This window comes from Lithobates pipiens, unplaced genomic scaffold, assembly GCF_037356315.1.
Source record: "Lithobates pipiens isolate NorthernLeopardFrog02 unplaced genomic scaffold, aLitPip1_a1.2 Scaffold_25, whole genome shotgun sequence".
Classification (NCBI taxonomy): domain Eukaryota; kingdom Metazoa; phylum Chordata; class Amphibia; order Anura; family Ranidae; genus Lithobates; species Lithobates pipiens.
In genome coordinates, this window is record NW_027507787.1 from 184,387,198 (window position 1) to 184,411,268 (window position 24,071).

General features: G+C 42.9%; 1 protein-coding gene across 3 annotated transcripts in view; it reads right to left on the reverse strand.

Annotated features, from left to right (window-relative positions):
* NEURL1 (neuralized E3 ubiquitin protein ligase 1) overlaps positions 1-24,071 on the reverse strand; it is a 414,759-nt gene that overhangs the window by 154,027 nt on the left and 236,661 nt on the right. Inside the window, exon 1 of one of the 3 annotated variants that reach the window (XM_077455269.1) lies at positions 5,492-5,622. The exons of 1 other annotated variant lie outside the window; for it this stretch is intronic. Coding sequence is in view for 1 of the 2 variants with exons in the window: in XM_077455268.1 (XP_077311394.1) it covers positions 5,492-5,525 (34 nt within the window). In the remaining variant the exon portion in view is untranslated. Of the gene's footprint in view, positions 1-5,491; positions 5,623-24,071 lie in introns of those variants that run through there. One more of the 3 variants, XM_077455268.1, reaches the window with a different exon arrangement.

Consider the following 24,071-nt stretch of genomic DNA (forward strand, 5'->3'; position numbering starts at 1 on the left):
ATGCAAGCCCTAAGCAGCAAACATACTGTTCGGTAACCACAGGCCATAAAAGATATTTCCTACAAATGCTGGAAATACATTAGGTACATTATTAGCAAATAAATAATTTATCCCTCAAAAATTCCATCTCTGAAGCATATTGGCTTTAAACCTTCCACATACTCCTCGCTCGCTGCGGATTCATGTCTAGTCCAGCGCACTCATGGTATCCCCAATCCCATGAACCTTTCTCTGATTTTGGTTAGATATTGAGAGCAAAGACTTTACCATTTACAAACACTTTAGTAATAAAAGTTCAGAGATCACAATATTCATGATTTACAACCAGCAGAGACTTGCAGGAAGGAGGAGTGCAAACAAAATACATTCTGTAGCTCACAAAATTCCACCCAGTAGCAAAATGCCCTAACAATAATGCCCATTTTATATCAATGTGGAATTCTACAAGCTAATTTTGCTTTACTCATGTCACTCTCAGTGAAACCAAGCAGGTTCAGCTTCATCTCCTTAAAGGGTAAGTTCACCTTTGTACACTTTTTTTAATTTTTTTTTATAAATTCCAGCTCCCCTATGCACCAATATAGCATTCATGTACATTTTTGCAAAAATATCAAATATTTCCATTAAATCTACAGTCACTTACTTTTCTTGTCCTAACCCACGTTTCCAGACGTTTCCATTAGTAATGTCTTTCTTCCTGATCAGGCTTTAGGTCATGACACAGGAAGGGGTTTACCAGCTGACCTCATTACCACACACCCTGCATCATCCACCCACCCACTCCCAGGTGCAAATTTTTTAAATGAAATGCAATCAGTGATCATCCTCACAAAATACACAATATACAATCATATTATATAGTGGGGTAGGGAACCTCGGCTCTCCAGCTGTTTTGAAACTACAAATCCCATCATGCCTCTGCCTCTAGGAGTCATGCCTGTGATTGTTAGGGTCTTGCAATGTCTCATGGGACTTGTAGTTTCAAAACAGCTGGAGAGCCAAGGTTCCCTACTCCTATGGCCATGTTTATACACGTAAAATTACTAGTTGCACTTTCATTTTTAACATCACACCAAACACGGCACACCAAAGACACTCCTTCCTGTGTCATGACCTAAAGTCTGATCAGGAAGAAAGACATTACAAAGGGAAATGTCTGGAAACATGGATTAGGACAAGAAAAGTATGTGACTGTACATTAATGGAAAGCTTTGATATTGTTGCAAAAAAGTACATTCGTGCTATATTGGTGCTGGAATTTATAAAAAAAAAAAAAAAAAAGCGTACAAAGGTGAACTTACCCTTTAAATTAGAATGCGGGCTGGAGGTCAAACAATGGACACGTCTGACCTTTCGCTCATAACACATTAATTATATGGCAAGTCACTACTACCGAAATAGGATTTCATGGTCTGCAATGCTAAAATATAATGTTTTGGGTAGTCTGTGAAAGATTTTTGTAAAGTCTTATTCAGATATTTGCCTCAAGCATCTACAATATCATCTCAATAACTAACTATAACCATTTGAAAGCAGAATACATCCAAGTCACAATGAACAAAAGCCTGCTATCCTCAAATGGTCTGCAAGCTTCCAAAGAGGCTTACAGCAATAATCACAAACAATGTGATCTGAGAATCCTAACTGCAATAAGGTAGACATTGCAGTGATTACTGTAAGGACAACACTCAAAGGAAGTATTCCTATTTATTATATATAAAGTATTTCAAATAAAAGCATAGCATGGAACTGGCAGGAGTTATGAGCAGGAGCTCAGAGCTGCAGCTGAGAAATAAATATTAACAATAAAACAGCATAAATGTGGATTAAAAAAAAGAACACTCACTAAAGTTCTTCCAAGGGGGAACATTCCAGCCAACACAAATTTTTCGGGGATGGGTAATCACACACTGGATTTTCATCTTTATATTAGATTGACACAGTCCTTAGTTTGCCTATTCCTGCTGCAGCAAGAGAAGCCCTAGTCACTCTGTTGTAGTTTCTAAGAAAGAACATTAAAAAAATCCAACGTGAAGCGTAAAATCTGGAACGTGACCTGGCTGCAGAAGATGGAGTGGAGATCTCCTATGTAGAAATCTCACTGCCAGAGTAACCCATACATATGGGAAGTGGTCATTCAGCTTGCCAGCAAGTTTTGGATATACCTTCTCTTTAAGCCCCCATTCCCACATGAATGTTTTTTTAGCTCGATGCACAATAATGCTTTGCAAGTCGCCTGTTCAGCAATTGTCTGTGTTCACAGTGGTCAGGTGCCAGTAGCTCAACTCCCAAAGCTCAAAAAGATACATGAGCTATTTTCGAAGCAGAAAGCGGTGTTTTGGCCCCAGTGACGTCAATGGGAACGCACACAAAACCATGTTGAAATCAATGGGGCCGTGCGGCTACAACGCCGGCAAAGTGTCGCTTTGCGGGCGGTTTTAACCCTTTTTCGGCCGCTAGCCAGGGTTAAAACCGCCCGCTAGCAGCCGCAGACCGCCGCTAAAACTATGCCGCCGACGCCCGCACCGTCCCAGTGTGAAAGGGGCCTAAAAACACAGCTTATATTGGCATTGAGTGTTTTTTTCTTTTTCAGGCTGTAATGTAAGCCTACATGTCCATGCACACATAAGCATTTACAGGCGTATTAGAAGAGGCAGGAAAAAAACCACACACGTGCATTCTTGAGAGGGGTGTTTCAGCAGAAAAAAACTGTGAATGCGCCTTAACACATCTTAAAGTGCTTAAATGCTATACACATGAAATGTATATATGTAAATGCATTTCAATGGCCAGAATAAATGAATAGTTTGACCAGTAGAATGCATTTACACTCAAATGCTGTATGTCTATATGTAGATTTTAGTGCATTTTTTTTTATATATATACATTTTGCTGCCAGTAGTTCAGGTGAACAGAGGGGCTTTTTCAGATGCCCCATGAGCATAAGGCTTTAACCACTTCCGGACCGACGCACGCCGATTTACGTCCTGAATTTGAAGGAGGATACCGTTGTTATAGCAGCGGCAGTTGCCATAACCCCAGTATCCCCTTGTTCAGCCTGCGGTCTGCTTCAAGATAAAAGTGGTCTCTGTGGCGGATTCGCCGCAAGATCACTTTTATCGGCGGCGGCAGAGGGCCCCCCTCCCCCTGGAGCTGTTGGCAGTGGCGGAGGTCGATTGGATGATTTCACTAGCTGGGCATGGAGACAAGTGAGGGGGAAGATGGCCCCCACCCATCTCCATAACATTGCAGGGTGGAAGCGACGTTAAAACATCACTTCCGCCCATAGCTCTTAAAGGGCCATTTTTTAAAATTCTTTTTTTAAACGACACTTTTTTTTTATTGCATTTTAGTGTAAATATGAAATATGAGGTATTTTTGACCCCAGATCTCATATTTAAGAGGTCCTGTCATGCTTTTTTACTGTTACAAGGGATGTTTACATTCCTTGTAATAGGAATAAAATTATACTTTTTTTTTTTTTTTTTTAAACAGTGCAAAAATAAAATGGTAAAATAAATAAGAAAAATGTTTTTTTTTTGAAACGCGCCCTGTCCCGCTGAGCTAGTGTGCAGAAGCAACCGCCTTCTATGTGTTGCGCCCGCATATGAAAACGGTGGTCAAACCACACGTGAGGTATCGCTGCAATCGAGGGAAAGCAATAATTCTAGCCCTAGATCTCCTCTGTAACTGAAAACATACAACCTGTAGAATTTGTTAAACATTGCCTATGGAGATTTTTAAGGGTAAAAGTTTGTCGCCATTCCACGAGCGGGCACAATGTTGAAGCGTGACATGTTGGGTATCAATTTACTCTGCACAACATTATCTTTCACAATATAAAAAAAATGGGCTAACTTTACTGTTGTCTTATTTTTTAATTCAAGAAAGTATATTTTTTCCAAAAAAAGTGCGCTTGTAAGACCGCTGCGCAAATACGGTGTAACAGAAAGTAGCGCATCAACCGCCATTTTATTCTCTAGGGTGTTAGAAAAAAAAATGTATAATGTTTGGGGGTTCTAAGTAATTTTCTAGAAAATAAAACTGTTTTTAACTTGTAAACACCACATCTAAAAAAAAAGAGGCTTGTTTTTTTGGCTTGACCGTGCTTATGCCCCAAAGAAGCTCCTGTATAGCACATACCACACAAAAAAAGACTCAAAATCGCCTCCCTGTGTTGTGAATAGGGGGGCTCATAAAATAATAATGTACTTCTCATTTCCAAAATTGTTTTCTCTGCATAGAATAGCATGCTATTCTATTATATACAAGCAGATACTCCCAGACACTAAACAGCTGACCAGGGAGACAAAGATACACTATAACCTCTAATTTCTCATTATAAAAAACGTCACTTTCTTCTTTTCATAAATCCTGCCCTGCTGAGTGTGGTTCTCATTTCACAAATCATATTTTCTGGTCTTACCAAAACATTTACACTTCCATCTGATATGCAGAAGATAAAACTCATCATTACTGGTATTTCCCAATAATACTGCAGCATGGATTAGAAGAATGATGGTGTATAAGAATGGGTAAGGCTGGGTACATGCCTACGTGTGCTTTTCATGCATTTGTTGGTGCGTTTTTGCAGCACATTTTCCATTCTTTTTGAAGTGCATTTTTGATGTATTTTTATGTTTTATGTTTTTTTTTTTTGTAGGAGGAGACTAGTTCTAAACACAAAACCCTACAAAAAAACACACCAAGAACACATGAACATGCATTTTTCATGTGTTTTTGATGCACTTCTATTGAACTCTATGGACCCAAAAACACACCTTTCTGAAAAAAAAAAAAAAGTCTCTGTATCTCTACCAAAAAGACATTGCTAGAAACTGCATACGTATGACCAGGACACATGTTAAAACGATTGCCGAACATTCCTGCGCTACTGAAAACGCACTAAATACTCACATATATGGGAAACCAGCCTAAGACATGCTTTTTTCCCCCAAAAAAATTTCAATAATGAATACTCTTTCATCACAGGATTATTACCTCCATGCACATGCATTGTATAGATGTCTGGAGGGGTTCCATGCCATCCAGTATTGCTCAGCATCCAGCACCTGCCATGCCCTGTACAGGATGGCCCCCAATCACCATCTCTGGTCCTTGGCAGGTCATCATCACCAGGAGAGGCTGCGATCGCCCAGCACAGGAGCTGTCATCACCCAGCAGCAGACAAGGAGGGGGGTGATCTGGAAATGCATCTGTACCCTGACACACCATTCGCTCTAATGACTCCTGGGAACAATCAATTATTCAGAAGCACAGAAGACATTTCCTATCACCCCCCTGATCACTGATACACAACAATCAGGGGGCAACAATGCAGCTGATCGATACAATGCCAGTCAATGTGTGTCTGTATAGGAGAATAAATGACAGGACCCAGCAGTGTACAGTGAATGGGCACACACTGGCAGGAGGATGCAGACTGCACAGCTTGCCACCCAGGATCCATAGGCTGTAGAATTCAGCTTACCATACAGGGTGCCTCTGGTGACCTGTCCTCCCATGGCAGTGGTCAGAGGTGCCGCTCACAGCCGGCAGCCAGGATCATCGTGCTCCTCTCCTGGCACCCTCCATCTGAGAGATACTACTAATAATAACACGATGGGAGCCCCACACACACCTCCCACCCACCAACCCACAGAGCCGCCCCCTCCAACCACCAATGTCATGTTTATTTACATAAAAGGGCGGAGCATCTGCTTTCCTGAAATAGCAGAGAGCAGGGGATCTCCCTTCAAGGAGCAACCCGAGCCAGTAGTAGTACTGCTTCCTCCACACACAGCAATCATCACACACTCAGCATCCTGCACCTCCACACACTCATCAGTCACACACTCATCATCCTGCACCTCCACACACTCATCAGTCACACACTCATCATCCTGCACCTCCACACACTCATCAGTCACACACTCATCATCCTGCACCTCCACACACCAATCACACTTCATCCTGCACCTCCATACAGCAATCACACATTCATCAATCACACATTCAACATCCTGCACCTCCACACACCAATCACACACTCATCATCCTGCACCTCAATACACCAATCACACACTCATCATCCTGCACCTCCATACACCAATCACACACTCATCATCCTGCACCTCCATACACCAATCACACACTCATCATCCTGCACCTCCATACACCAATCACACACTCATCCTGCACCTCTATACAGCAATCACACTTCATCCTGCACCTCCATACAGCAATCACACTTCACCCTGCACCTCCATACACCAATAGCTCATTCATCAATCACACATTCATCATCCTGCACTTCCACACACCAATCACACACTCATCATCCTGCACCTCCATACACCAATCACACATTCATCATCCTGCACCTCCATACACCAATCACACACTCATCATCCTGCACCTCCATACACCAATCACACACTCATCATCCTGCACCTCCATACACCAATCACACATTCATCATCCTGCACCTCCATACACCAATCACACACTCATCATCCTGCACCTCCATACACCAATCACACACTCATCATCCTGCATCTCCACACACCAATCACACACTCATCATCCTGCACCTCAATACAGCAATCACACTTCATCCTGCACCTCCATACAGCAATCACACTTCACTCTGCACCTCCATACACCAATCACACACTCATCATCCTGCACCTCCATACACCAATCACACACTCATCATCCTGCACCTCCATACACCAATCACACATTCATCATCCTGCACCTCCATACACCAATCACACACTCATCATCCTGCACCTCCATACACCAATCACACACTCATCATCCTGCACCTCCATACACCAATCACACATTCATCATCCTGCACCTCCATACACCAATCACACACTCATCATCCTGCACCTCCATACACCAATCACACACTCATCATCCTGCATCTCCACACACCAATCACACACTCATCATCCTGCACCTCAATACAGCAATCACACTTCATCCTGCACCTCCATACAGCAATCACACTTCACTCTGCACCTCCATACACCAATCACACACTCATCATCCTGCACCTCCATACACCAATCACACACACTCATCATCCTGCACCTCCATACACCAATCACACACTCATCATCCTGCACCTCCATACACCAATCACACACACTCATCATCCTGCACCTCCATACACCAATCACACATTCATCATCCTGCACCTCCATACACCAATCACACATTCGTCATCCTGCACCTCCATACACCAATCACACGCTCATCACCCTGCACCTCAATACAGCAATCACACACTCATCATCCTGCACCTCCATACAGCAATCACACACTCATCATCCTGCACCTCCATACACCAATCACACATTCATCATCCTGCACCTCCATACACCAATCACACACTCATCATCCTGCACCTCCATACACCAATCACACACTCATCATCCTGCACCTCCATACACCAATTACACACTCATCATCCTGCACCTCCATACACCAATCACACATTCATCCTGCACCTCCATACACCAATCACACACTCATCATCCTGCACCTCCATACACCAATCACTCATTCATCATCCTGCACCTCCATACACCAATCACACATTCATCCTGCACCTCCATACACCAATCACACACTCATCATCCTGCACCTCCATACAACAATCACACATTCATCATCCTGCACCTCCATACACCAATCACACACTCATCATCCTGCACCTCCATACAACAATCACACATTCATCATCCTGCACCTCCATACACCAATCACACACTCATCATCCTGCACCTCCATACAGCTGCAGATATACTGAAATGGCAACACATGTACCCAAATTATATGAGCACAAAACAGAATTTATATATGTATAAACATATAAACACCTGCACCTAACCCACGAGCAGCGATGGCTGGTGCAAAAAAGCATTTAACGTACAACACTACGACAAGCCGAGAAAATGAAGTTCAATGCTTCAGAGAATGCATCAAATTGTTTCCGAGCATGTGTAGGAATTTTGCACGTCGGAATTTGTACAGACGATCGGAATTTCCTATCTGAACTTTTTCCGACCAAAAAATAGAGAACATGCTCTCAATCTTTTGCTAGCTGGAATTCTGCCAGAAAAAGTCTGATGAAGCATACACACAGTCGGAATTTCTGACCAAAAGCTCTCATCTGACTTTTGCTGGCAGAATTTCTGATCGTGTGTATGGGGCTTAACAGTTTTGAACATGTTAACCGGTTCCTGACCTGTGCACGCCGATGTACATCGGCAGAATGGCACGGGCAGGCATATTGGCGTACAGGTATGTCCAATCTTCAATGCCGCCCTGCCATCGTGAGTCCGGTCGCGGGTCCCGTGGACTTGATCGTCGCGGGCATACCCGCGATCGTCTCACGGGACAGCTGAATGGAGGAAATGCCGTGTAAACAGCATTTCTCCATTCTGCCTAGCAACTAGTGACGTTGATCTCTGCTCCATGTGATTGGAGCAGAGATCAGTGTTCACTAAATGAAAGCCCAACCCCCCCACAGTTAGTAACACACCCTTAGGAACACTTAACCCCTACACTGCCACCCACTGGTTAACCCTTTCACTGCCAGTGTCATTTACACAGGAATCACTGCATTTATATAGCAGTGATTACTGTATAAATGACAATGGTCCCAAAAATGTGCCAAAAATGTGTCAAAAATGTCCGATGTGTCCGCCACAATGTCGCAGTCACAATAAAAAACGTTGATCGCCGCCATTACTAGTAAAAAAAATTATAAAAAATTATTAATAAAAATGCCATAAAACTATCCCTATTTTGTAAACGCTATAACTTTTGCGCAAACCAATCAATGATTTTTTTTTACCAAAAATATGTAAAAGAATACGTATCGGCCTAAACTGAGGGAAAAAATGTTTTTTTTATATATTTTTGGGGGATATTTATTATAACAAAAAAGTAAAAAATAATGCGTTTTTTTCAAAATTGTCGCTCTATTTTTGTTTATAGCGCAAAAAATAAAAACCGCAGGGGTGATCAAATACCACCAAAAGAAAAAAAGCTCTATTTGTGGGAAAAAAAGGACATCAATTTTGTTTGGGAGTGACGTCGCACGCAATTGTCAGTTAAAGTGACGCAGTGCCGAATTGCAAAAAGTGGTCTGGTCTTTGACCAGCAAAATGGTCCGGTCTCTCAGTGGTTAAAGTAGCTTTCTTCTTTGGCAAATTAACTTTGGGAACCTTGGGGGGGGGGGGGCGCCCCTTATGGACCAGCCGCCACTGCCCACTAGGTAAAATGCATAACAATGTAAATATTAGGCAGTGCTTGCTAGTATTATCAATATATATATTAGAAAAATGTGTTATATGTGCTCCATAGAAAATAAAAATATTGTGCCACTTTATATAATCCAAACAAAAAACAGTTTAATAAACTCAATATATAAAATATAAACAAACACACACACACACATATATATATATATATATATATTAAAAATAAATGTATGTTAAATTATAGCTAATATACTCAGTCTAAACAAATTTGTAAATCCTGCATAATCCAGATAAAGGAAAGTTCATAATAAAAAGTGCAATACAACTGAACACCAAAAACAGAATTTGTAACATGAGCATATTCTTGTCACTGTGCTCCTTATCGAATGTTCTATAGTGGTATTAGTCCTTGTACACGGTCGGACATTCTGACAACAAAATCCGTTGGATTTTGTCCGAAACTTGTGTTGCATACACACGGTCGGACAAAGTTGTCAGAAAATCCGATCGTACGTAACGTGATGACGTTATTTCATTACGACGGAACTACGTTCAGGCTAGTAGCCAATAGCTTTGGTCTAGGAACTTGATCTGAGCATGCGTGGCACTTTGTCCGATCGGAATTCTCTACACACAATCTGACTAAGTCTGATCGGATCATGTTGTCGGAAAGTTTTACAGCCCAGCTCTAAAACTTTGTCTGTTGGATATTCCGACCGAAACAGTCCAACGGAGCCCACACACAGTCGGATTATCCGACAAAACGGTCCGATCGGACATTTTCCGTCGGAATGTCCAACCGTGTGTACTAGGGCTTAGGCCTAAAAGCAAGCATTTATTATATTGCAGCTTATCAAATCTTATGCCGTGTATACACACGACCAGACTTTTCACCAGACTAGGTCAGACAGGATCAATCCATTGGACAATCCGATCATGTCTGGGCTAGTCCGATCGTCCGATCGAAAAAAATCAGAAGGACCTAGAAATAGAAAATGTTTTAAATCTATCCGACAGACTAAAAATTGGGAAAACCGTTTGTCTGTGTGCTAGTCCGACGGACCAAATACGACGCAAGGACAGCTATTGGCTGCTGGCTATTGAACTTCCTTGTTCAGTCCCATTTACGTCATCACGTTCAAAACTAACGGACTTTTGAACAGACTTAGTCGTTAGTTCAGAAAGTCCGTTGAACCTCCGCCGAAAGTCCGTTGGGAAGACCGTCGGACCTAATCCGCCGAAAAGTCCAGTCCAGTGTATGCGGCATTAGATGTGAGGGCTGCATTCGTTTTATTTTTTTAGGCTTTTTCTATTATTTTCACCTATTGATCTAGCCAGATGTAGCAGTTAGAGGCAAACTATTTACCACCGACAGGGGTGCTTACAGTGGTCAGCTTTTATTTATTTATATAAAACCTTCACCTGCTGTAACTGCTTATAAAGTATTAGCTGGAGTTCAGCTTCAGTTAGTGTTTTTAAATCTGCTAGAACATCTAACACAACCCCCCAGATTAACAATGCCGCTGTCCAAAGGTGCCCCCTGTTCTCATTCATCCAGAGTGGGGACACCCTAATACAGGGGGTGTGTCACTGGTCAGATCACCAGGTGAAAACAGAGAGGAAAACCCTAAAAAAAAAGAAAAGGAATGCAGCCACCACATCTAATGATTGGCAAGCTTCAATATATTACTCTTTTGGTTTTGGATTTAATACACTTTAAAAACTCATGTGTCACATTTGATGTTCGCCTATCCTTCCCTTAGCAGGTCGTTTGGTACCTACAGCTATTGAATTATACCCTTCCCTTTAAAGCATCTCAACCCAAGAACAGAAGTGTAATATATTACCCTTTTCTAGTCATTTGATGTGATGGCTGCATTTGTTTTCTTTTTTTCTGGATATTCTTTTCCATTTATTTTCACCTGGTATTTAGAGATGGGCAGAGCTTGGTAGCAGACATGGGAAGTTGTCACATGATTGCATCTCCATTGAACAATTAAGTTATGCCCTGCAGCTGATGCACACAAAGAGGCAGGGAGACTTGTGACCTCATTGACTTAAAATGGCCACATGGCTGTATGTCTGTATGTATGCTGTATATCAGTTATTTATTAATCAAATATAGCTATGTGGCCTTACTAGGTAAATGACGTCATGAGCATCCCTGCCCCTTTGTGTATGTGCAGCTGCAGGGCAGTGAATGCCCTATCAGTTCTGACTGGGTTAGCAGTGATGCAATTGTGTAACAGCTCCCCATAGGCTCTGCCACCAATGGTCCATGCTTGACCACCAATCGTAAGTGATGAAGACACCCCCCCCCCCCAAGCCGGACAAATGCAAGGGGCTTGAATACATGCGGCTTCGGTGCAGGAAATGCCACCTGTCAGCTTTGACAGCGTCCCTGCGGGATAGCTCAGACGTGTTTACATATCTGTCTGGACATGCTTGAACTCATCCTTATGCCGCGTACACACGATCGGAATTCCGGCCAGAAAAAGACTGATGAGAGCTTTTCATCGGAAAATGCGACCGTGTGTATGCTCCATCGGAATTTAGCTGTCCGAATTTCCATCAGAATTCTGTCGGGAAAACCATCAGAGCTTTTTCCGACGAGAATTCTGATCGTGTGTATGGGGCATCAGTGATGAGCTTTGTAGTGTGTGTGTGTGTTGAGGGGTTATAGGAAGACCTCTGTACTGGGGAGGTGCTTTGTAGGTGAGTTTCTTCCTGTGACATCACCGACACAGGTATAGAGAAATGGCAATCGATCACACTCAGGAAGCCAACTCACTCTGATCAAAGCTAAACCAGGTAGTGTAAGATGGCTTCAGCCGTACTCTCCACCCGCAGGAGAGGTCCCTCAGATGCGTTTCGTCCCCTGGTGCTAGACTGATGCAGTGCATTTTCTGCTTTTAGTGACACATCCAGTGCAAGGACATTTTTTCCTTTAAGTGACACCCTGATACATCGACATTTTTTCATTCCAGTCACACTCCTGACTGAAGGGCATTTTTTTTCCCTTTCTGTGACACCACCAACCCAGGGACAGTTTTTCCTTTACCACTGTTAGCCCAATATTTGTGCACTGAACTTAAAGTGGTTGTAAAGGCAGAAGGATATTTATCTTAAAGTGGTTGTAAACCATGTACAACCACTTTTCACTACAGGTAAGCCTATAATAAGGCTTACCTTTAGCTACCGTGGATATCCCCTGTATCAGCAGGTTAATTGGCTTCTGTCTAAAGTGGCACTAGTATATGAATGTGAGTAAGAGACCTTAGATTGTAAGCTCCATGAGGGTAGGGAGCAATGTAAATGTACAATGTATATGTATATTCGCTTCGTCCCCTTTTTCATGGGGGGTAGTTTGGGAAGTGCTGGGGTCAGGAGTATAATGTACTGTACAACATAGTAAATGCAGTGCATTGATCAGAGCTAAAAAAAAGGTACAGATCCGTGTACAGATTGCAATTCAGGGCCCCCCACATTGCACGTGGGGGTATCTTTCGTGCAGAGCACACTCATGAATGCTGGGGACAAGGCAGGGACATCGTTCATGTGAACATCAAACATTATGGTGGTTCCCTGACTTAAAGATGAGCTTTGTACAGTAAGGTGACCGTATTTTTAAAATGAAATCCGAGGACATATTTTTTTTTATTATTATTGGCAAATGGTAAACTATTTTATAAGCATATTTTCCTCAATTTATATATGCATGTGTTTATGGAATGATTGTTTGCTATATACATTATTTCTCACATTTCCTTCATAAAGAGAGAAAAAAAAGATACTTCTTAGAATTTTTTGAGATACGACTACCTCAGGAGTGCGTTACATAGAATGCAGTTCTCAGCCATGCCCATCTATGCAGGCTGACCAGTGCCCATCTATGCAGTCTCACCAGTACCCAGCAATGCAGCCTCACCAGTTCCCAGGAATACAGCCACACCAGTGCTCAGCAATGCAGCGTCATCAGTGCCCAGCAATGCAGCCTCACCTGTGCTCAGCAATGCAGCGTCACTTGTGCCCAGCATTGCAGCCTCACCTGTGCCCAGCAATACAGCCTCACCTGTGACCAGGAATTCAGCCTCACCAGTGCCAATCAAGGCAGCCTTATCCGTGCCCTGCAATGCAGCCTCACCAGTGCCCATGAATGCAGCCTCACCAGTACCCAGCAATGAAGCCTCACCTGTGCCCAGGAATATAGCCTCACCTGTGCCCAGGAATGCAACCTCACCTGTGCCCAGGAATGCATCCCCACCTGTGCCCAGGAATGCAGCTTCACCTGTGCCCAGGAATGCAGCCTCACCTGTGCCCAGCAATGCAGCCTCACCTGTGCCCAGCAATGCAGCCTCAACTGTGCCCAGCAATGCAGCCTCAACTGTGCCCAGCAATGCAGCCTCACCTGTTTAAATTCAGCATTGTTAGTCCCCCCTCCCTCAGTACATGCTCTGGGCAGCTTCTTCTACCTGGGGCCTGGGTGCAGCTCTTCTCCTGAAGTGGTTCCTCCTGGAGCTTTGAGCCTGGGACCAGCTGAGCACCACTGGTACATCTGGTCCTCTCTCTTCCTCCTGGGCACCACGAGCTGGGCAACTAGGACTAGAGGAAACTGGGTGAGGGCGAGGTAGAGTTGGCGGGGACTAACAAATCTTGTCTACCAATAAGCGAATCCCCCTGCGTGCAGCTGTTTAGAAAACAAACGTCCCCTGGCCCCCTGTATTCAGTGGGGGCTGGGGGACAGAGAGCAGAATATTTCTTCATTATTGAGTTTAAGTGGATTCATCCGCTGCAGAGCTTCTGGCCGGCCATGGTGTATTCATATTGAAGAGACCAGGCTTCAACTGTGTTGAGCATTGTGGCAGATTAATCCCCTAACCCCGAAAATGAAGAAATAGTCTGCTTTCGGTCTCCCAGCCCCCACTGAGCAAAGGGGGCCCGGAGACATTTGTTTTCTAAACAGCTGCATTGCGGGGGATTAGCTTATTGGTGGACAGGATTTGGGAGTCCCTGTCCGCTCTACCTCCAGGACCCCCTGCTGAAATGGCAGATCGGGGGACAGATGGACTCTGTGGACAGCGTCCTCAATTCGGGGACTGCCCCCGGAAAATGGGGATGTCTGGTCACCCTATTGTACAGTATAGTTTTAGTATTGGAATTTTGACAAATAAGGGGGGTTGCTTATCACAGGGTGGCTTCACATTAAAGCACAGTGTATGCATAGTGTGGTGCCATTCATACACATAGAGCACAGGTACTTGCCTCTCAGTGCACTGAAATACATCTAATTGTGTTGCCTTGTGGTGCACTGAAAATAAAAGATGAAGCAGGAAGGTATATTGGTCTGTGGATGCACATTGAGGGCCCACTGAAAATGAATGGGCAGTGCACCACAATGAGCACCAATGTGCCAAAAACATACGCATAAGTAGAATCAGATGGGGAGCTGGATGCTCACGGGAGGGTACACCGCCTCTTCTTTGTTTTTAAACATCTGGAGGGACAAGGAGATCCACTATCATGGACATTTATCTGTATGAGCAAAGAGGAAAAGCATAAACAATAGCAGGTGTTTCCAGGTTATCAAGATATCCAGTAAGGGCCCTAAGGCAGTCACACTACCAAATCCTCAAGAGTCAGGAATAAGGCCGGTTGTTACATGGTATCATGGTATATAGTTTAACCATGAAAAAAAAAAGGAATGTATTTATGAACAGCAGAAGTTACTGTGGAGCTGGTGACCATAACAACCTCTCAAATTTTTATATTTCAATTAAAATTGATATACATTTATATAAATTCAGGCCTTATTGGCTTTTTGTTTTTTGACTTTTATTTTAGCTTTAATACACCAACCCCTCTTTGTTATATCATTGTAATTTAGAGTTGAGGTTTACCTTTTTACCTCAGAAAAATCACCTTCTGGTAACCTTGCCGTGTGCTTCAACCCTACAGAGAACCATTGTACATTGTTAGCTACTCTTTTTTTTAACCTATGTTGGTTCTTCCCAAACTTGCATAACAAGCAGAGAATGAATAGCCTGCATTGCTGGAACATAACAGGATTCTCATTTAGCTACTTATTGACCTGACATCCTGTTTAATCCATCTCACAGCGTTTATCACAGGTAAGAGCAGCCCTTTCTCCAGTACAAACAGTACACATCACCTCTTTGTGTTAGCTGATCCTTCACTGAATACTAGACAGCAACCTACACCTATGCAAACTTTCTCCTGTGAATTGTAAACCTCAGGATATGTATTACTAAGTAGGTAAGTTATTTTAAAAGGATACATTTAGGTCAGAGTTTTTTTTGGGGGGGGGGGGGGGGGGGGCAAACTGCTCAATCTCTCAAGGCCCCCAGAAACGTCCCCCAAATTAATGGGAAAATCGGTTCTGATAGAACTGTCTAAACTTCACTTTGGATGGATCTATTGGCGTCTAATTGGCCAAGATTTCCCCTTGCCTCCTGTTTCTATGACAACTCACATATTTCAATTCTACATCGCTTTCAGCACCAGAGACGATGATCACCAGGAGAAAAAGAGAAGGTAAATCTCTCTGAAGTGTGGACATAGGCAACCATACAAATCTAACAGGGGTTACCCTTCTATATATAAACAAAGTTTGAATTTACAGTGCCTTGCAAAATATTCACCCCCCTTGGCTTTTTACCTATTTTGTTACATTACAGCCTTTAGTTCAATGTTTTTTTTAATCTGAATTATATGTGATGGATCAAAAACACAATAGTCTAAGTTGGTGAAGTAAAATTAGAAAAATATATACATAAAACTATTTTTCAGAAATAAAAAACTGATAATTGGCATGTGCGTATGTATTCACCCCCTTTGTTATGAAGCCCATAAAAAGCTCCGGTGCAACCAATTACTTTCAGAAGTCACATAATTGGTGAAATGATGTTCACCTGTGTGCAATCTAAGTGTCACAAGATCTGTCATTACATATACACACCTTTTTGAAAGGACCCAGAGGCTGCAACACCTAAGTAAGAGGCACCACTAACCAAACACTGCCATGAAGACCACGGAACTCTCCAAACAAGTAAGGGACAATATTGTTGAGAAGTACAAGTCAGGGTTAGGTTATAAACACCATCCACATCCCACAGTGAAACATGGTGGTGGCAGCATCATACTGTAGGGATGTTTTTCAGCAGTCGGGACTGGGAAACTGGTCAGCTAAAGCAACACTTGAGTGGTTTAAGGGGAAACATGTAAATGTGTTGGAATGGCCTAGTCAAAGCCCAGACCTCAATCCAATAGAAAATCTGTGGTCAGACTTAAAGTTTGCTGTTCACAAGCGCAAACCATCCAACTTGAAGGAGCTGGAACAGTTTTTGCAGGGAGGAATGGCCAAAAATCCCAGTGGTAAGATGTGGCAATCTCATAGAGACTTATCCAAAGTGACTTAGAGTTGTGATAACCGCAATAGGTGGCTCTACAAAGTATTGACTTTAGGGGGGGTGAATAGTTATGCACATTGACTTTTTCTGTTATTTTGTCCTATTTGTTGTTTGCTTCACAAAAAAACAAAAAAAACTTCTTCAAAGTTGTGGGCATGTTCTGTAAATTAAATGATGTAAATCCTCAAACGATCCATGTTAATTCCAGGTTGTGAAGCAACAAAACACAAAAAATGCCAAGGGGTGTGAATACTTTAAAAAGGCACTGTACATACACTTTAATATTACCAAAATAACAGATATGAAATTATTGCATTTACAGATTAAAATGTGCATAGCGCAGCATCTCTTGTAATAAATAAATAAAAAATCTATTTTCATTAGTCTCACTATGCAAAATCTGGTGGCTGTGGTTGCGACACACTGTTTGTTTCATGCTAATATCAAGTAACCGGAAGAAACCAATTGGTTCCATTATCCAGTGTTTTTTTTTTTTCAAACATCTCAAGGTTCCACTGACACTTTCACTTTCTTAGGAACATTGCAGCATGTGTTTGTATGAATTCAGTGCTTTAACGTGCATTGATACATATTGTACATACTTTTTCGTGACTATTAAGGGTTTAAAGTGTCACTAAACCCTCATCATAAAAAAACTATCAATAAATGTTATATTACAGTGTGTTAAAGAAAGTATTCATACCCCTTGAATTTTCCACATTTTGTCATGTTACAACCAAAAACATGAATGTATTTTATTTGGATTTTAAATGATAGACCAACACAAAGTGGCACATAATTGTGAAGTGGAAGGAAAATGATAAATGAAGAACCCATTAAAGATGTTTACTGATGCTACTGATCGTATAATCTACCAGAGATACCAACAACTAAGCCCTTGTACACACGGTCGGAGATTCCGAAAACCAAATCTGTCGGAGTAATTCCAATGGATTAATTCCGGAAGAGGTCCGGAAGTGATGTTGCATACACACGGTCGGACTAAGGCCGCGTACACACGGGCGGATTGTCTGCCCAACTTAGTCCGCTGAACCGTGTTTTAGCGGACAATCCGCTCGTGTGTGGGCTTCAGCTGACTTTTTCAGCGGACAATCTGACGGACTTAGTCTTTCGGAATTTCCGTAATTTTGTCCGTCCAAACTTGGTTTTGTCCGTCCAAACTTGGTTTCAGCGGACAGTCCGCTCGTGTGTAGGCAAGTTGGACGGACTAAGTATGGCGCATGCTCAGAAAGGATTTACACGGCCGAAGGTTGCATTGCAGTGTATTGGACATCGTTTTTCTAGTCCCGTTGTACGTGCTGTACACGTCATCGCACAAGTTTTCAGCGTACTGTCTGTTCATCGTGTGTGGTCAAGTCCGTTCATTCAAAAGTTGAACGGACTGTCTGTCGGATTGTCTGACGAACTTAGTTGGGCAGACAATCCGCCCGTGTGTACGCGGCCTAAGTTGTCGGAAAATCCGATTGTACATAACGTGATGACGTTATTTCGTTACGACGGGACTACGTTCAGGCTAGTAGCCAATAGCTTTGGTCTAGGAATTTGATCTGAGCATGCGTGGCACTTTGTCCATGGGAGTAGGCTACACATGATCGGAGTATGTCCGATAGGAGCATTTTGTCAGAAAATTTTACCGGCAAGTTGGAAAACTTGGTCCATCGAATATTCCGACGGAAACAGTCCGATGCAGACCACACACAGTCGGAATATCCGACAAAACGGTCCGATAGGAAGCATTCCGTCTGAATCTCCGACCGTGTGTACAAGGGCTATTTTGAGTCGGGCAGACCTTGGTACTCTATAGACAGTAAATATGAAGGAAATTGTGCAATCAGAAAGTAATATGGCTGGGCAGCTTAAAATCTGCAGTTATCTGTGTTGAAAAATGATTGCCTCAAAACATTTATTTTCTTACAAGTTGGAAAAATGTTTGGGCCGCTATTAATCGCAATTTCTTTTTAGCTAGAAAACAACAACGTTATTTATGTCCATCAAATCTTCTCTGAACTGGCGAACTGGCCTGTTGTTATCTTAGCTACTCTGATAGTGAGTATTATTTTTAAAAATAAGCAAAAATCTATATATATAGATATACACACACACACACCACACTGTACAGCCATAAAGTATGTGCAGATTATATCACAATAGCCAGGTGTGGCAAGGCTACAAGCAACGTGTAATAAGTTCTGAAGATATATAAATATTATACCAATTTACTACAGATGTAACTATAAATATAAAATACAATATTTGTATTAGAATGTATAGGCAGAGACAGCATATTAGAATATATAAAATTTAACTGAGCTACAAAATTTATAACAATGTTTCATGGGCTGCAAACATTAGGCCCTGATCATAACTGAGCGATTTTCTGCTCTAAAATACGCAACAAGCCAAATCCTATTCATTTCAATGGCCCCATTCACATCTGAGCACTCTGTCGCCTGAAGAAAAATGCCTTTCGCTCAAAAAAAGTACATGAACCTTTTTTGGGCTGATTGGAGGCAGACTGGGCCCCATAGACATCAATGGGAATGCCTGAAAATGTGCAACATGAGCATTTTAAAGGTGTTCTGATGCACATTTTCTCAAACTACAGCTCTCCACCCCTAATCTCCTCCACCTCTCCTCCCCCTAGTGCTTTCTGTAAAATGCTTATAATATGCTTCTAAAATGCTTGTAATACACTTCTAAAACTGCTCAAAAATTCTCAGATAAAAACGTCTGAAAGTCTTTCTGCTCAGGTGTGAATATAGCCTTAGCTAGAACTATAGCCAATAACAATATTAGGAAGTTTATTGAGCAAGATTGGCCATAGTCAACCCTAATGTATAGTTAGATTAACCAGTTGCCGACCGCCGCACGCCGATGTACGTCGGCAGAATGGCACGGGCAGGCAAAAGGGCTTACATGTACGTCCCTTGCCTCCCGCGGGTCGGGGGCCCGATCGGGCCCCCGCCCGGTGCCTGCGGCGGTCGGTTTTCGTCCGGGAGCGATCCGGGACGAGGGGGCGGCCATTCATTCATGGCCACCCCCTCGCGATCGCTCCCGACGAATAGAAATCCCCGTGACATCACTTCCTCTCCTGTAATGTAAACACAGGAGAGGAAGTGATGTATTCTCTCCTCCGTGTCGGTATTTTCCGTTCCGACACGGAGGAGAGCGGATCGGTGAGTTGCACCAACACTCTACACACACAGTAGAACATGCCAGGCACACTCACACCCCCCCTTTACCCCCCGATCACCCCCCCAATTACCCCTGCCCCCCAGTCACAGTGACACCAATGTAATTTTTTATTTTTTTTTTGCATTGGTGTCATTTGTGACTGTAATAACTGTTAGGGCAGTTAGAGTTAGCCCCCTTTAGTTCTAATGTACCCCCCTAACCCCCCCAATAAAGGTTTAACCCCGTGATCACCCCCCGTCGCCAGTGTTACTAAGGCTGGGTTCACATTGCAGCGGTTTATGAGAACGAATGTGATTCGCACCTCACTGCAGTGCAAATCACATCCGATCTCTGTGCGATTCGAGTTCAGCCATTCGCCGCACCCGCCGCACCCGCCACACCCGCCGCACCCGCCGCAAATTCGCACGGGACCCTTTTTTTGGCCCGCAGCAGAATCGGATCGCATGGGTGTTCACACCATGCGATCCGAGTTTGCAGATCGCACTGCGATATGCGAACTGATCTGGGGGTGTCAGTAACATTTCACTGACACTCCCAGCAGTTCGCATAGGGCAGTGTGAACTGCCGCCGGGAGGCATGCAATGCGGGAACCCGCCGCGGATTCGTGGCGTTTCCGCATCGCTCCAGTGTGAACCCAGCCTAATAAGCGATCATTTTTCTGATCGCCGTATTAGTGTCACAGGTGACGCTAGTTAGGCAGGTAGGTATTTAGGTTCGCCGCAGCTTTTTATAGCGCCAGGGACCCCCATATACTACCGCATAAAGCCCCCTGATTGCCCCCTAGTTAACCCTTTCACCAGTGATCACCATATAACTGTTACAGGTGACGCTGGTTGGTTAGTTATTTTTTTATAGTTTCAGGGCACCCGCCATTTATTACCTAATAAAGGTTTAACCCCCTGATCACCCGGCGGGTGTCATTTGTGACTAATAACTGTTAGGGCAGTTAGGGTTAGCCCCCTTTAGTTCTAAGGTACCCCCCTAACCCCCCCAATAAAGGTTTAACCCCGTGATCACCCCCGTCGCCAGTGTCACTAAGGCTGGGTTCACATTGCAGCGGTTTATGAGAACGGATGTGATTCGCACCGCACTGCAGTGCAAATCACATCCGATCTCTGTGTGATTCGAGTTCAGCCATTCGCCGCACCCGCCGCACCCGCCACACCCGCCGCAAATTCGCACGGGACCCTTTTTTTGGCCCGCAGCAGAATCGGATCGCATGGGTGTTCACACCATGCGATCCGAGTTTGCAGATCGCACTGCGATATGCGAACTGATCTGGGGGTGTCAGTAACATTTCACTGACACTCCCAGCAGTTCGCATAGGGCAGTGTGAACTGCCGCCGGGAGGCATGCGATGCGGGAACCCGCCGCGCATTCGTGGCGTTCCCGCATCGCTCCAGTGTGAACCCAGCCTAATAAGCGATTGTTTTTCTGATCGCTGTATTAGTGTCACAGGTGACGCTAGTTAGGCAGGTAGGTATTTAGGTTCGCTGCAGCTTTTTATAGCGCCAGGGACCCCCATATACTACCGCATAAAGCCCCCTGATTGCCCCCTAGTTAACCCTTTCACCAGTGATCACCATATAACTGTTACAGGTGACGCTGGTTGGTTAGTTATTTTTTTATAGTTTCAGGGCACCCGCCATTTATTACCTAGTCTCACTAGTGTACCCCTAAATTTAGGGGTGTCTACTTTCCAAAATGGGGTCATTTGGGGGGGTTTGTGCCATCTTGGCATTTTATGGCCTTCAAAACTGTAACGCCCTTAGAAAGCCTGAAGGCGGTGCTTGGTTTTCGGGGCCCCGTACGCGGCTAGGCTCCCAAAAAGTCCCACATATGTGGTATCCCCGTACTCAGGAGAAGCAGCAGAATTTATTTTGGGGTGTTATTTCACATATGCCCATGGCATGCGTGAGCAATATATCATTTAGTGACAACTTTGTGAAAAAAAAAAAAAAAAAAAAAAAAAAAAGTTTGTAATTTTCCCGCAACTTGTGGCAAAATATAAAATATTCCATGGACTCAACATGCCTCTCAGCAAATAGCTTGGGGTGTCTACTTTCTAAAATAGGGTCATTTGTGGGGGTTTTGTGCCATCTTGGCATTTTATGGCCTTCAAAACTGTAATAGGTAGTGAGAAGTGAACTCAAAAATTTACGCCCTTAGAAAGCCTGAAGGCGGTGCTTGGTTTTCGGGGCCCCGTACGCGGCTAGGCTCCCAAAAAGTCCCACATATGTGGTATCCCCGTACTCAGGAGAAGCAGCAGAATTTATTTTGGGGTGTCATTTCACATATGCCCATGGCATGTGTGAGCAATATATCATTTAGTGACAACTTTGTGTAAAAAAAAAAAAATTTTTTTTTTTTGTCATTATTCAATCGCTTGAGGCAAAAAAATAAAATATTCAATGGGCTCAACATGCCTCTTATCAATTTCCTTAGGGGGTCTACTTTCCAAAATGGGGTCATTTGGGGGGGTTTTGTACTGCCCTGCCATTTTAGCACCTCAAGAAATGAGATAGGCAGTCGTAAACTAAAAGCTGCGTAAATTCCAGAAAACGTACCTTAGTTTGTAGATGTGACAACTTTTGCGCAAACCAATAAATATACAATTATTGACTTTTTTTTTACCAAAGACATGTGGCTGAATACATTTTGGCCTAAATGTATGACTAAAATTGAGTTTATTGGATTTTTCTAATAACAAAAAGTAGAAAATATCATTTTTTTTCAAAATTTGCGGTCTTTTTACGTTTATATCGCAAAAAATAAAAATCGCAGAGGCAATCAAATACCATCAAAAGAAAGCTCTATTTGTGGGAAGAAAAGGACGCAAATTTTGTTTGGGTACAACATTGCATGACCGCGCAATTACCAGTTAAAGCAGCGCAGTGCCAAAGTGTAAAAAGACCTCTGGTCATTTACCAGCAAAATGGTCCGGTCTGAAAGTGGTTACAGAGTGAGTTGTTATGCTGACGTGCATATGTGACATTTTATAAAATAAAGTACACTGGTCATGAAAAAAAAAATGTGGAATAAAACTGAAAGCTTCTTTCTAAACATGCTAATTGCCCGAGTGTATCTAGCATCAATGTTGCTGAGTAAAGGACCCAAAAAAGCACGCAGCTGATGAAAAAGACAAAATTCCTGATCTACTGTATAAACATGTTTTAAAGTATCATCATGACAGCTAATAAGCTTTTATATTCAGAAGAAGCACCTAGGAATGGCACCCTTGTATTTCCCTCCAAACCAACTTCTTTGAATTCATTCTGTTGGTTTTATAACTATCATATTACCATTACCCATCATACTGAACAAAGTCCACGTTCACTTCCTTTTTAAACATATTAGGATCGTATGAACACTGTTCATATGCCATCTGTCACAGTAATAAAAAAAAAGCAGTCATTATCTAAGTAAACGTAGGAGTTTAGCAAACTAATAAAATTATACTTCCCTTTTTCCTTTAACTTACTGACTACATATTCAAAGTTCCTCTATTCGGCCTCAAGCTTATTTCTACTTGTTCCCCTTCACATAGCATAACTTCACAATAAATTCACGATAAATTCACAGTCGCACAGAATTTAAAAGTGACAGCAGCTGTGGGGAAGAAGACCTCCTGCATGCTGTCATGGGATGGGGTTGGGGGTGGCTCAGGGGGTGAGGGAGCAGTGCTTGGCAACATGTTACACCCTAAATAACATGAAACATGTTGCTAAAGGTGGAGTTAGCCTTTAACAATTGCTACTTACTATTTTAGATACTTTTTTTCATAACTCCACTGCTGAAAAATCATACTCGGTTCACTTTGTAGCTGGGGGGCTGTGTTTGCCATATTTAACCCTGTGTCTTCTGTATTAGCAGATATTATCAGCTGTAAACTAGATTTGAATATTGTTTCGGCCAACAAAGGGTTAATGATTTAAAGGCTAGCCTCCTTCAATGTATGTTAAAGTTGTTGTAAAGTAAGAAGTTGTTTTCTTTATCTTAATGCATACATTATTTTCCTTTCAGTGACACCACCAACCCAGGAACAGTTTTTCCTTTACCCCTCTTAGCCCAATATTTGTGCACCGAACTTAAAGTGGTTATAAAGTCAGAAGGTTTTTTAATCCTTATGCAATCTATGCATTAA